This window comes from Labeo rohita, chromosome 5 (assembly GCF_022985175.1).
Source record: "Labeo rohita strain BAU-BD-2019 chromosome 5, IGBB_LRoh.1.0, whole genome shotgun sequence".
NCBI lineage: Eukaryota > Metazoa > Chordata > Actinopteri > Cypriniformes > Cyprinidae > Labeo > Labeo rohita.
Genome location: NC_066873.1, coordinates 20,930,282 through 20,944,093, shown reverse-complemented (window position 1 = coordinate 20,944,093; position 13,812 = coordinate 20,930,282). Strand labels below are relative to the sequence as shown.

Below are 13,812 nucleotides of genomic sequence, written 5' to 3'. Positions count from 1 at the left end.
GACTTGACAGGCTTTTCTGCATTTTAGAGCTTCATTCCCGATTAGAGATTTTCTTTGCTCGTCGTATTTCGAACCGAACGTGTTTCATTTGTGCTGTACGCCTTGGAAATGTCACATATGGGTAAAAGCCTGTTGTGTCTTATTCACACTTTAAACCCACTGTACCTTTTTTCTGAGACATTGATTGCATTGGTCCTTTAATATTGGTGACAGCTAATACACTCCTAAATGATCGGTTATTATCTCCGGGGCCTTGTTCCATGTGCCCCGCTGTTTCCAAAGGTCATCCCTCTGTCTTCCTGTATCGACCTGCTCGCCTGTTAACGTAGCCTAAGACTTATTGAAAGTGAAGGTTGAGGAGCATATTTCCATCAGGTTGCAGTCTTCTCCTTCACGAGACGGCTTTTAAAAGGCTCTTTTGAGCGTGTCCATTCAGAGAGAGGGGACAGGATGAGAAAACATAATGGATATGCCAATAAAGGGAAAAGCGCCCTTAAAATGCATGCGGTTTTCCACTGGTGTGAGTGTATCAGCATCCAGCCTTAATATAATATATTTAACGATAGAAGGGGTGTGCAATATGCGTTTCACATTTATAGCTTAATAACGTAAAGCAGAATCCTTGAGATACTAACAAAGCATCTTCTTTATCGTTCACAGCTGTACGAACTAGACGATGACGAGAAAAGGAAGGAGTTTCTTGACGATCTCTTCAGTTTCATGCAAAAAAGAGGTGAGTCTTGTTATGTGCAACTATTCAGATAGTAAATGTCAGAAGAAGCACACACCCTTTCACACCCACATTGCAAAACTGTATGTTGCTTTTAGATGATAATGTTCAGATATGGGTAATTATAGAGTTTGCTGACACTATTTTGAGCATATTCCAGGTGGAATTGTGTTTGGTCTTCTTCATAGCAAAGTAAATAAGAAAAGAAGCTTTTTAATGCATAAGTACAAGGTTTTTAGAGACTGTAACAAGGGACTTATTTCCTAGGAACAATTAAGCAAGTTTGATTCTAACTGTGTGCCACCTGTGGTTGAAAACAAAACGTCATAAATGTCCAACCACCCATCTGCAGTCTTGCCAACAATAGAAATGCAGGGTTTATTGTTTTGGTAAAGGCTGAGAATGTGTAGATACTATTGTGATAGGCTTTTTCAGGTTTCCTGCTTGAACCGTCCATTTCTCTGAAGTGTTGCTGCCACTGTGGCGTGTCTCTGCCCCTGATGCTATCTGACACAACGGCTTCTGCTGTTTGTTTTATAATTACTCTCAGATTATGTGAAAACATCCCTGAGGGGATGACCTTGCTATGGTAGGGAAGCCAGCATCCTGGTATTATATTAGCCAGCCGTAGCATAATGAATTTTCAGCTTTATTGAAGAGGGAGGTGCATCATTTGTGAAGCTGTTCCCACCAAGGTGTTTCAGCAGACATCAGCCACTGATATTTTATAGAGGAAATAGAGGAATGGCCTTGCATAATATGAGGAAGTTTGCAGCCTTTGATGACTTTCCAAGGCAGGACAGAGCTTTTTTAAGTACACAGGACTGTTTTTGTTGTTTTGGAAATACGGTGTATTTTCACTGTCATTTTGGTTAACATTTTGGTTTAAAAATATATTGTATGGGTCAAATCTGTAGATTTTTCTGTTATGCCAAAAATCATTAGGATATTAAGTAAAGTTTACATGTTCCATGAAGATGTTTTGTAAATTTCCTACCTAAATAGATCCAAACTTTGGATCAATTTATTTTGGACAACTTTAAAGGCAATTTTCTCAGTATTTTGAATTTTTTGCACCCTCCGATTCCAGATGATTCCAGATGATTCCAGATTTTCAAATAGTTGTATCTTGGCCAAATATTGTTATGTGTATAAATCTTAATTTAAAAAAACCTGACCATTATGACTGGTTTTGTGGTCCAGGGTCTCATTTTACCTATTATTTGGGGATTTATTGTGCATGAAAACCACAGCTAGTGACCTATTTCATATAAAATATATTTTAAGCATGATCGACTTAAAAGTTTTATTATGAACTTACGTGCAGGGCAAACAGAAAGTGGATAAGATTTCTTCTGAGAAAGAAAAATTGGGCAAGACACTCCTAATCCATGTACAATGACAGATATGCCTTTATAACAATTGTGACATTGGTTTCCTTATACATTACACTAAAAGTACTTGGCAGTATCTCAACAAAATTTATGTGTAAATGTATTATGGTGTATCGCTGGCCTTGCAGCCTGTCAGCAGTACAATATATATTACTACTGAATAGCTCACAACATTGTGATGGCTGACTATTTAGAGCTCATTTCATGCTTTCGTATTTACATACTATATATCAGTGCTATGATGTAGTTACATTCAGGTTTTAAAGGGGAGATTCAGCTGAAATTGGATTACTTCATAAGGAGGAGATAAATATTTCCAGTTTAACGGCGTTAAAAATATTAAACGCAGGGGCGGAGCTAGGGAGCTAGGCCACCCCACTTACAACTGCAGCTTCTGTCTTGTTTTCTTGAGAAGAATAGCGTTTATTTAGTCGCAGAACGTCTTTACAACTACATCAAATGGGAGACTTTTCTGACGCGCACTCACTTCACTTCAGGACCAGACGCTAGTCAAATGAGCATGGGAACGGTACAGGTGACAAGGAATTGAGATATTGAGATACTGTTAGGCCGTATGTCAGTAAAAACTAATTTACCTGCCCTGTAAGCCGTTATACTGTGAATGAGGCATACACGCTTCAGTTGCACGCACAAATGCGTCAGTTCGCGCTGTAGCCTGTATCATTTAATATTAAAGCGTGAATGAAACTATGAGCATGCGTGTCAGATCTGTATCACATTTAGCAGCGGCAGCTCTTAAAGTAATAGCAGCCAAATAACCCAATAACCCAGCTGCTGTGATGTCTATTAATTAAAGCCAAAAGAAAAAAGTGGACATCAAGTTCTGTAGCTTTAAGAATTAATTTATACTTACTTTAGAACCTAGTGTTGGATAACTTTATTCAATTTCTGTATATTTCCTACTTGCTGAAGGGCACAGATAAATAATAGGTGTATGTGAAGATTGCTTTATCAAATTGATAGCTCTCAATTATACTGTAATGTTAAATGGCTATAGTCAATGGTTAAATATTAAGAGAAACAAAAAAAAATTCCTAGATATATCAGTACATCAGATGATATCAAAAAATATATATGTATATTAAAAACATACTGTCTTTATGTTGTTTCGACATTAATTTAAAGACTGAATGTGAAATTATTGCAACATAAAAGCATATTTAAAAACTTTAATGTTAGGAGGGGTTAATCATGATTAATTTTAGAAAAAAATTTGATTAATTGGTTAATTTTTTTAATCGATTACTAGCACTACTAAATATATAATTAAATAAATGATGTTTCTCTTTTAAAAGCGCCACATTAAAATGTATATGAATTAATATAATAAAAAAAAATGAAAATAAAGTAATAAATATGCCAAAAAAAAAAATGAGCCAAAAATGGTCATAACGTTAAGAATTAAGCATTTATGAAATCTTCATTAAAGTCAGTGTTTTGAAAATAAAGTCAAAATTACTAGTAATATTATGAAAATGGAAGATGTAGTCATAGTATTAATCTGCACAAAAAAAATTAATCAACAGTGTTTATTCCACATCATTTGTGCTACATTACACACACTATGTTATGCAAGTACGAAGCTTTCCATACCAGCGACACATTTTTGTAATATATTTGTTTACATGTCATGTGTGGCCATTTTTGACTAGTCAAACCATCTTTTGCAGCAGATTTCTGTGTTTTAAGCAGAACTCCACCTTGGTGGTTTGGGTTAGTGTTTGAGGCAGTTACAGGTCACAGGATATCTGATTTATTCTCCCTGAGAGGCAACAGATGACAGAGAGGCCTGAGTTGTCATTTAGCTCTTTCTCATCTGTTTGAATTTGTGATGACAGGAATGCAGGGCAGGTTTTATCGCGGTTCATGCTGTTGTTATTGCGCCATGGGCTAATCCATCCGAGACAGCCAGCGAGGAGTCACCCAGTCTGCTGATGCCATGACATAAAAATGCTTGAATGCAGCGAAGTGAAGCTCTTCCCGTCAGCTCAGGCATGAGATCAAATATAATTAAATCCCCGCTGCCTCTGTTCTTATGCCTGATGTCTAAATCTGTATTGACTTCATCGCTCAGAATATCAAAACGCCCGGTGCACATCAAGAGTTCACTTACACAAATGTTTAAAAGGCATTTCATGCATACGTGTATTTAGCTATTAGTGATAATCATTAAACCAAAACCCATTTTGTTTTAGAATAAAGCCTTTTTACATTGTCTGCTATGGATTTTCCTGTCATACATGACTCTTTTAAGCACATTATCCAGGTTACCTGCCATACTTGTTTTACTTTTGTGTTGTCAATCATGTCTCCATGGTGTTAAATGACCAAGTGGCTTTCATAGCTGTGTTATCATACTGTGGAACTGACAGCATGAATAGAATGGGAACTCCCATTTAACTTCCACCATATTAAGTTTTGTCACTCAATATGGTGGTTCGTGACTGACAGTTGGAACTGTTCATCACCTGGGACGAGACTATTGTGACAGAGGATTCACAATACCTTCCAGTGATACATGCTTATTACGGACACTAATCAAATTTGGTGGTGAAACACCATTTTTTTATTTAGAAATGGCAAGTTTAACAAATAGTTGCAAAGAAAGAAGTACCACATTGAATTAAAAGCAAAATCTTGAAGCTGAAATAGTATTTTCTTGTAAAACATACTCTAGTAAACTTTATTAAAAAGGGCGATTCTGGGCTCACTGTATCTGTGTCTGAAGTATAGAGAAAAATTGCACCTCTGAAAGTCTATACCCACCATCTAAACATAGATTTTGCTTGTGCTTGTGTGTTTTTCGCCAGACAGAAAGTCAAAGTTACAGTAGTACTAGGAGATGTTTTGTCGATGACTGAAGTTCTTGTAACACATGCTTGCTTCAGGTCTGTTTCCCTTCAGTTAGCAATATCAGACATCTGTGTGTGCTTCAGGAGTTACAGGTGATAATTTGATAATCCCGAGTCTACTTTTTTTTCATACTGGAGCGAAACCGATTGATATCTTGAAACGTGCTGCCCCCACTGGAATAAAGGTGTTCATAGCAGCACACCGTTAGTGGTTTTTCTTGTTTGAAACTTGGTGGGGATCATATTACGAATGGCATGCGGCATATTATAAATGAGATTTCAAGACATATTTGGATTGAATAAGATTAATGCCACGTTGCAATTTGAGATGGAAGTACAAACAGCTGATATCACGTTACAGCTCTTATTAAAAGCCACATTTGCTGAGGGTGTTTTCCCGACTTTCTCAAACGTTGTTATTGCAGCTCGTTGACACTTTGACAACAGATGTTTGTTCCCTGGCAAATACTATCTGTACTGTACTGATTTGTCAAACAGGTTTTGTTGTGTTTTTGATTTTTATGAAGTAAATGTCAATTATTTTAGAGTGTTTCACAAATCTAGGGGTTGATAAGGTATTGCAAGGTTACGTGTTGATATAAATTGCCTCATAAAATATTTATTAAAAATAACATAAATATATCAAAATAAGAAAGAAACACGTGATATAAAAATGTTGTTTTTCCGGATACAGCAGATAAATATTGATAGATTAGAATAACATACACTGCTGTTCGAAAATTTGGGATCAGCAAGATTTTTTTTTTTTTTTTTTTTTTTTTTTTATATTAGTATGCTCACCCAGGCTGCGTTGTTTGTTTAAAAGTGCAGAAAAAAACTTAAATATTGTGAAATATTATTATAATTTAATATAATGGTTGTTTATTTTAATATGCTTTAAAATATTAATTTGTTGCATTCATGCAAAGCTGAATTTTCATTAGCTATTACACAATTATTGAGTGTCACACAATCTTTCAGAAATCATTTTAATATGTTGATTTGATACTCAGTTATTATCAGTGTTGGAAACCGTTGTGCTTTTTACTATTTTTAGGAACCTGTAATGTTTTTTAGGATACTTCGATGAAAAAAAAGTTCTAAAGAATAGCATTTATTCAAAATAGCAATGTTTTCTAATAATGTAAGGCTTTATTATCACTTAATTGTCAATTTAACATATCCTTGCTGAATAAAAGTATTTTTTTTGTTTTGTTTTTTTTTCAAAATTTACTGACCTCACACTTTCGAATGGTTGTGTATATTGTTACAAATGATCTCTATTTTGATTCAATTCTTTTCTTTTTGACTTTTTATTTATCAAAGTACAGTATCCTGAAAAAAGTATCGCAGGTTCCAAAAAAATATTAAGCTTTCAACACTAAGTTTTCAACACTAATAATAAATCAATGTATTAGGATCATGCGACACTGAAGGCTGGAGTAATGAAAATAAATGAAAATTCACCTTTTCTCACAGGAATATATTTTAAAATATATTCAAATAGAACACTATTATTGTCAGTTGTAATATTATTTCACAACATTGCTGTTTTTGCTTTATTTTTGATCAAATGAATGCAGCTTTGATGAGCATAAGATACTTCTTTAAAATATATTAAAAATCAAACTTTTGAATGGCAGAGTATATATCTGGGGGTGACAGTTATGCTTTATGGCTTCATGACTATAAAAATGGTTTGTCAAATAATAAATGGTAACATTTAAATGTACTATTTTTATTATTTATTGTAATAATCGTAATTGTGTACATTTTTCATTTTATTTTTATCACTAAGGGCTTTCTCTAAGGGTTTTTCACTAAGGGTCTGCAACCGCACATATCCATTTTGTTTTCAGTTCTCTCTTAAATTTACATATTAACTGAACGTCTGATGTTAGATGATCAATTACCTTATTTTGATTTGTTTGACATGAATAAGACGAATGACAGGATCCAAACGATCCAGCTGCCTTTATTTTGGTAGGCAAATTTAAGCAGTACACTATAATAGAGGAAAGGTCAATGATCAGTGATACCAAGTTCATATTTAGATCTTTGACGAGTATTGGTTACACTGCAATCTGAGCTTCAACCTAGTAAAGATTTCAGAATGCAATTAGGACACACTGTCTTACATGTATTTCAAACTGCTGTGTTTTCCACGCGTCTCTGAGAATAAATGACTTATTTGGTGGACTGACACAGAATGTTTTGCGCATACTGTATCTATAATGCTAGAAATGAGTTTTAATATTTGGCTTTGTGTAATTAAAAAGTTTTTTTTTTTTTCAAACAAATCTTAAAACAGTGGTTTACCCCACAATAAAATCATCATTTACCCTCATGTTAAGATAAAAAAGGGAGATATAAAGTTTGGAAGTTCTAGTCTTTGTACTTTAGCTGCATGGAGGAAAAATTATCAATGCAGTCTTCAAAATTTCTTCTTTTGTGAATTGCAAAAGTAAGTGATAGTTCATTTCAGATAGTCGCGATGCAGAATGTTTCCCTCCACATCAGTCGAGTCACAGGATCAAATAACAGTTTGACGATTGGAAGAAAATGAAAACTTTGGCTGAAATCTTCTCAGCTTCACTATGTGTCCGGAAAACATTAAAAACCAATAGACGAAAGGTTCTCCCCCGCTGTGAGTGAATTCATGCCAGGACTGTTGTCCCCTGTAGGCCTGGCCTGAGACCAGAGGTCACTGGCCTTCCCAGTGTCCCCCGAACCTTGAAATCATCAATCATAACCTGTCAAATACGAATCGCTTGTCGCAAGCCCCTCTGTGTACCGAGATGGCCGTATCTTTTTTCACATCAAAATGGCTGCCACTATTTCACAGCTCAACACAAACAGTCCTGTGTTTAACTCCACTCGTGGAAGAATGTCGATGATATTCCCTGCTCCCCCAGAGAGCTTTATATAGAGAGAAGTATTTATGACCAGCTGTTTGAGACCTGTAAATGAAACGTGTACTGCAAATTACACCTCTGTCAAAACGGAGATATCATGTGAATCCAGGGAAAGTTTTCAGAAACATGGAGCGTTGTATTATGGTGGTTCGGTGAAAACTTTCTTTCTCCATGCTGGTCTCATTATATGAAGAGAAATGAGATTTAAACAACTCATGTAAATCACTTAATTGTATCCTTTTCTTTTAAGTTGCCTTGATGGCTTCTAAAGAATAAATACGTCCATCGTGGAAGAGACTTGGAGTGATGGGCTCATTTACGACCCCTAATCTTTAAGCAATAGGAACAATGTGAGTGTTATTGCCCATTGTAAACTGATAAATTCCCACTTTGATTCATGATTCCCACAGGGAGGCAACAATAAATTGATCAATCTTGGGGCAGCATCAGCACTTTCTTTTGAATAAATCAATATTTGACGCTTTCATAATTACCTGAAATACTAATGAAGAGAATGAAAGGCCATGAGCGGCCACCAAGAATGAGTCTTTTAGTTTAGTTTTTCGTAGGGCGGAAGTCAGGCTGTTAGCACAACCAAAGCACACCCCTGAAGTGTGTGGAAACGGCAAAAATAAATAAATAAATAAATAAATAAATAAGATGCCACTCATTTGCTACAATTGGCTGCTCTACAAAATGCTTTTTTTCATTTGTTTGTTGTTTTTTATTTGATTATTTGATTAGTTGTTTGTTTGTCTTTGATTATTGTGCTGCATCTCATTGCTTTTTTTTAGCATTGGTTATTAAAAAAATGTTTAAGTTGTATAGAACCATATTAATCAAAAATATGTATGTAATAAAAAGTAAAAATATATGGTTAATCATAACCATCAATATATATGTATATACACTGCTGTTCAAGATTTTTAATGTTTTTTCAAATGAATCTCTTCTGCTCATCAAGGCTGCATTTATTTGATCAAACATACAGGGAAAAAAACAGTAATATTGTGAAATATTATTACAATTTAAAATAATGGTTTTGTATTTGAATATACCTTAAAACATTATGTATTTCTGTGATGAAAAGCTGAATTTTCAGCATCATTACTCCAGTCTTCAGTGTCACATGATCATTCAGAAATCACTGTAATATGCTGAGTATGAAACACACTGAAAAAAACAATTTGTTGAATCAACTTAAAATAATCTGTAACCTGGCTGCCTTAATTTTAAGTTCGGTCAACTCAAAAAAAAGTTTATTCAACTTGAAATGTTAAATTATACTAAGTGACAACTTAGATATTTGAGTTGAATCAACCTAAAATTTTAAGGCAGCTGGGTTACTTACCCATCTGTTAAGTTTAGCAAACACAAATATCTAAGTTGTTACTTAGTACAACTTAACATTTCAAGTTGATTAAACTTATTTTATTTTAAACAGACATTTTTCTAACAATATAAGTCTTTGCTGTTCCTTTTTGTTATCAATTTAAAACATCCTTCCTGAATAAAAGTATTCATTTCTATCAGAAAAAGAAAGAAAAAAATTACTGACCCCAAACATTTAAAAAAGAGTGTATATTGTTAAAAAGGATTGAATAAATAGGATTAAATAAATGGTGTTCTTTTTAACATGTTATTCATAAAAGAATCCTGAAAAAAGTTTGACAGATATTAAACAACACAACTGTTTTCAACATTGATGATGAATCAGCATATTATAATAATTTCTGAAAGATCATGTGACACTGAAGACTGAGGAAAATTCAGCTTTGCATCACAGAAATAAATTATATTTTAAAGTATATTAACCATTATTTTAAATTGTGCATTAATATTTCACAGCATTGCTGTTTTTTCTGTATTTTTTATCAAATAAACACAGCCTTGATGAGCATAAGAATCTTCATTAAAAAAACATTAAAACACACACACAATTTTTTTTGTAACTAAAGTTGGTTGCCTTTTTCAGCTCAGTGTTTATACTTATACTACATTTTCAACCCAGGCAGAGCAGAAATTGCAGTTTTTGCAGTAAAATGGAAAGCATGTGGGCAAACCTGTTACTAGCTCTTTAGGAAGAATTGCCTTTATAGCATTTCTTAAACGTCACTTAAACGTCAAATGAATAAATGTAATGTAAAGCTACCTAGTGTTCCTGACAAACACATCACAGAGGACTTACTCAAGCTTGTTGGTCAGTGCAATTTGCCTTTTTTTATACACATGGATAAAGTTTTTTTCTAGCGTTGTGTTTACAAATTAGCCCTTCATTTCATGCTTCGGAAGACCAGGCAATCGCAGGCACATTGTCCTTCCATTATCTGGCTGAAGTGAATGATTAAAACGCAGACTGCTGATGAAGGCAGCCACATAGATGATTGGCCCCAACACCAGCTTATTCCCTTCAGCACATTTTCAATTAAACCTTTTTAGCCAGTGAGCAATTAACAGCAGGCAGCTATGTGAGCTCGGCGAAACGCGTTTCTGCACTCCACAATCACTCATTGTCATAATGATGCATGACCAGATCAAATTGTTTAGGATGACAAAAGCTTGTACTGGCCTTTATTCACTGCATCTTATTCAGGGAGCTAGAGGAGATGAATACATCAGCTCAGAAATCGAGCGCTCGTAAATCTTGTTTTAAAGACGCTTATCCAGGTTCAGATTCAGTCCAAAGGTGGCTTTTGTGGAGTCAGGTTTTATTTATTGCTCCAGCCTCATTTCACTTGGCCTTTTGTAAAGGGGAATAAATAATTATTTGTGCATTATTGTGTTTTAACTTTGTACATTATAAGGTATGTTAAGTACAGAGTGAGTTAGGAGGGTAGGAAAACACATTCAATTATTACCTGAACCACCAACAATTAAAGGATTAGTTCACTTCCAGAATAAAAATTTCCTGATAATTTACTCACCCCCATGTCATCCAAAAAGTTCATTCAAGTCTTTCTTACTTCAGTCGCAAAGAACTTAAGGTTTTTGAGGAAAATATTTCAGTGCAGCTTCAAAGGGCTCTACACAATCCCAGCCGATTAATAAGGGTCTAATCTAGCGAAACAATCAGCCATTTTTTTTTTTTAAATAACATTTTTATACTTACTTAACCACAAATGTGCGGTTATCTCTTCGTCTGTGTACTTTGGTTAAAAAAGTTAGAGTAAGACGAAAAAACCTTAAAAATCGTATTTTCTCCTCCAACTTCAAAATTGTCCAACATCATTGTTTTACCTTTGAAACTGCAGTTTGGAAGTTCAGACCGTTAGCTCCCATTGAAGTAGAAAATTATAAGGCAAATTTATTCTAGAAATGAATTAATCCTTTAATATATACACACACACACATGCAAATGTGTATACAGTGCTCAGAAGTGATATCTGGAGGGGATATTTGCACAAAATTTGCTTTTAATGACCCTAAAAGTTTGATTAAAAAAGTAATATGGTATATTGTGAGGGAGAAAACTCTAAACTTTGAAATTTAAGTGAATTTATATTCACTTGTATTTATTAAAATGAAGTAAGTGAATTTTAACTGAAAAAATTAAATGGAAAAAAGGCAAACAACAGCTTACCAATGAATAACTATTGAAAAAAAATGAAAAACAAAAAGCGCACAGTAAATAAAGCATTCACTGATTACAGTACAGTCAGTTATTAATACAGATATTTCATTAGAGTTCGTTGTTTTTGATTATAACAGCCATATTCCTGGTTTTGCGCATGTGTTGTATAATTTCTTGCAAAGCCTCTATCAAGTCTCAAGATTAATTCAACAGCTTCAATTCAATTGAATAGATTTGAACTATACCTTGTATGAAAAAATTCACTTTTTATGCTTTTTTACCAAGGAAGGTTGATGTGAAATTAGACATTCAGACAACAGCCTTGCAGAGGGAAATGAAACTCAAGGTTTAGTCTCAGTTTCATATCTTATCCATGATTTAAAAGTTATTTTAAAGCAGTCACACAATGAGGTAATTTTCATTCTACAAAACGCTCACTAGTCTTCTTTGACTGGCCTGTTCTGCATAGTACCTGTTTCACAGTATTTTGCAATAAATCTGCGGATATTGCAACCATTCAAATTTAGCAAATGAGCTATATCCAAAGTCAGTTGACCAGATTTATCCATTATGACAATATCCTGGTTGCAGAGGACAGCTCCTTTCTCTTTGCCATCTTCACTAAAGCCTTGTTCTTGGACTGTCAGCCCAAATCTGATTTCTGTGCAAATCCAACTGAAGACAGATCATATTTAGATAGTCTGAACGGCAACAAACTACATGAAATCCGATTTTTACAAATCCGTTTAGAGCTACATTTCATATGTGGTTTGGAATCCTATTCAAATTGTATTCCTGGAAATCCATTTCAGTCTGACCGGTCACATTGGATTTAGCATAGCTTTTTCAGATTCTAACACCACATAAAATGAAAACACGTCAGCCGTTTTTTTAGAAAACATACGATCACAAACGTCACGATCACAATGACAACATCCTGGATCAACGCAGTTCATGTACCGCAGTGTAAGATTCAATTCATTTACATTTAACCAGTTTAATATGGAGAGGAACTGACATGTAAACCTTTGTTTATGTTTTTGATCTACACTGTACATGGCGTGAGAACAGTTCGCTATTCAGATTTCTGTGTTAGCATGGACTCGCTAACTTTAACGTTAGCTAGTTTTAGCCTGAGATACCTTGCTGAAACACAAGATGACATTAACGTTCTGTCTGAGCAGATGAAAATGGTAATGAGAGTATGACAAGCAGAAAATTAATGTTTTCGTATTCATTGGGTTTGGGGTTAAATGCTTAGGGACATTTTGCTCTGTTTAAGAAATGGAATAAACTAAATTACATTGCCTATCCTTTCAGGATACCTGGAATAAGTGTCACAAGTACCCCAGGCACATCGTTTTACCATTTTTGTAGCATAAACACTAGGGCTGAGTATCGAGTTTGATACTTTCTAGGCACCAACCGAAATGCCTCGATACCATCGAGTATCGAAAAACCTCTTGTGGTTCGGTAGCAAACTTCGATACCTAAGGGGTTAATATCGTCAACGTCAGTGTGCCAATAAGCCTGCAGCACTAGGTGTGTTCGACTAGAACACATCTAGGGTGTGTTCACAGATCGGCGGCTTTTACACTGAATGCAGGATGCGCGGCCCTTCAGAGCACAGTGGCAAAAGTTCCACTAATTTGAACTTTACGCGCGGCTTCCACGCCAGTGGCGCGCTCCACTGCGTGTGTGCTTTGGTCAACGCAGCAACAAACCATCCTCGCGCAGCACATTTGTGAGAGCGATCCAAAAGCATAAAAAGTGGTCTGCTCTCTATAGCTCTCTTGATCCTGTGCAGAACAGCAACAAAGTCGAACACACCTGCTAGTTTACACCGGTGACACTCAGAGATGTGGCTCACACGTGAGGCTGTAGCGTGAAAGCATCACAACCTCCTTAGATGTAAGGCTACGTTTACACTGGTGCGTTTTTGTTTAAAACATTAAAACAATCCTCATCCATACTGGCATTTCAGAAAAGATATCTGTCCATACTACACGACTGAAAGTGTGCGTTACATGATCATTCAACACTGTAGCATGATGCTACATAAGACAATAAATAAGATTTATATTCCGCTTTTACTCAAAACTCATTTTAAACCACCAGCGAGTGTTTGTAATAACTTCCGTTTGCCATTACATGTCCGAGTTCCATTCCGCCTGCAGCTGATACTCAACTGCCATTGGCATGTCTGTGTTTGAGGGGAGGGGCTTCCTGATAGGATATGCACAAAAATTGGATTCGGCTGACAGTCTGAACGAGGCTTACACCCACAAAATTGTGTCTATTTAAATAGCTAATACCTGCTCCAGTGATT

General features: G+C 35.2%; 1 protein-coding gene across 2 annotated transcripts in view; it reads left to right on the top strand.

Moving 5' to 3' along the window:
- Positions 1-13,812, top strand: part of arid3c (AT rich interactive domain 3C (BRIGHT-like)) — a 79,826-nt gene that overhangs the window by 52,239 nt on the left and 13,775 nt on the right. For both annotated transcript variants that reach the window (XM_051110693.1, XM_051110694.1), the window contains one exon: positions 661-733. In XM_051110693.1, the coding sequence (XP_050966650.1) occupies positions 661-733 (73 nt within the window). The remainder of the gene's footprint in view (positions 1-660; positions 734-13,812) is intronic.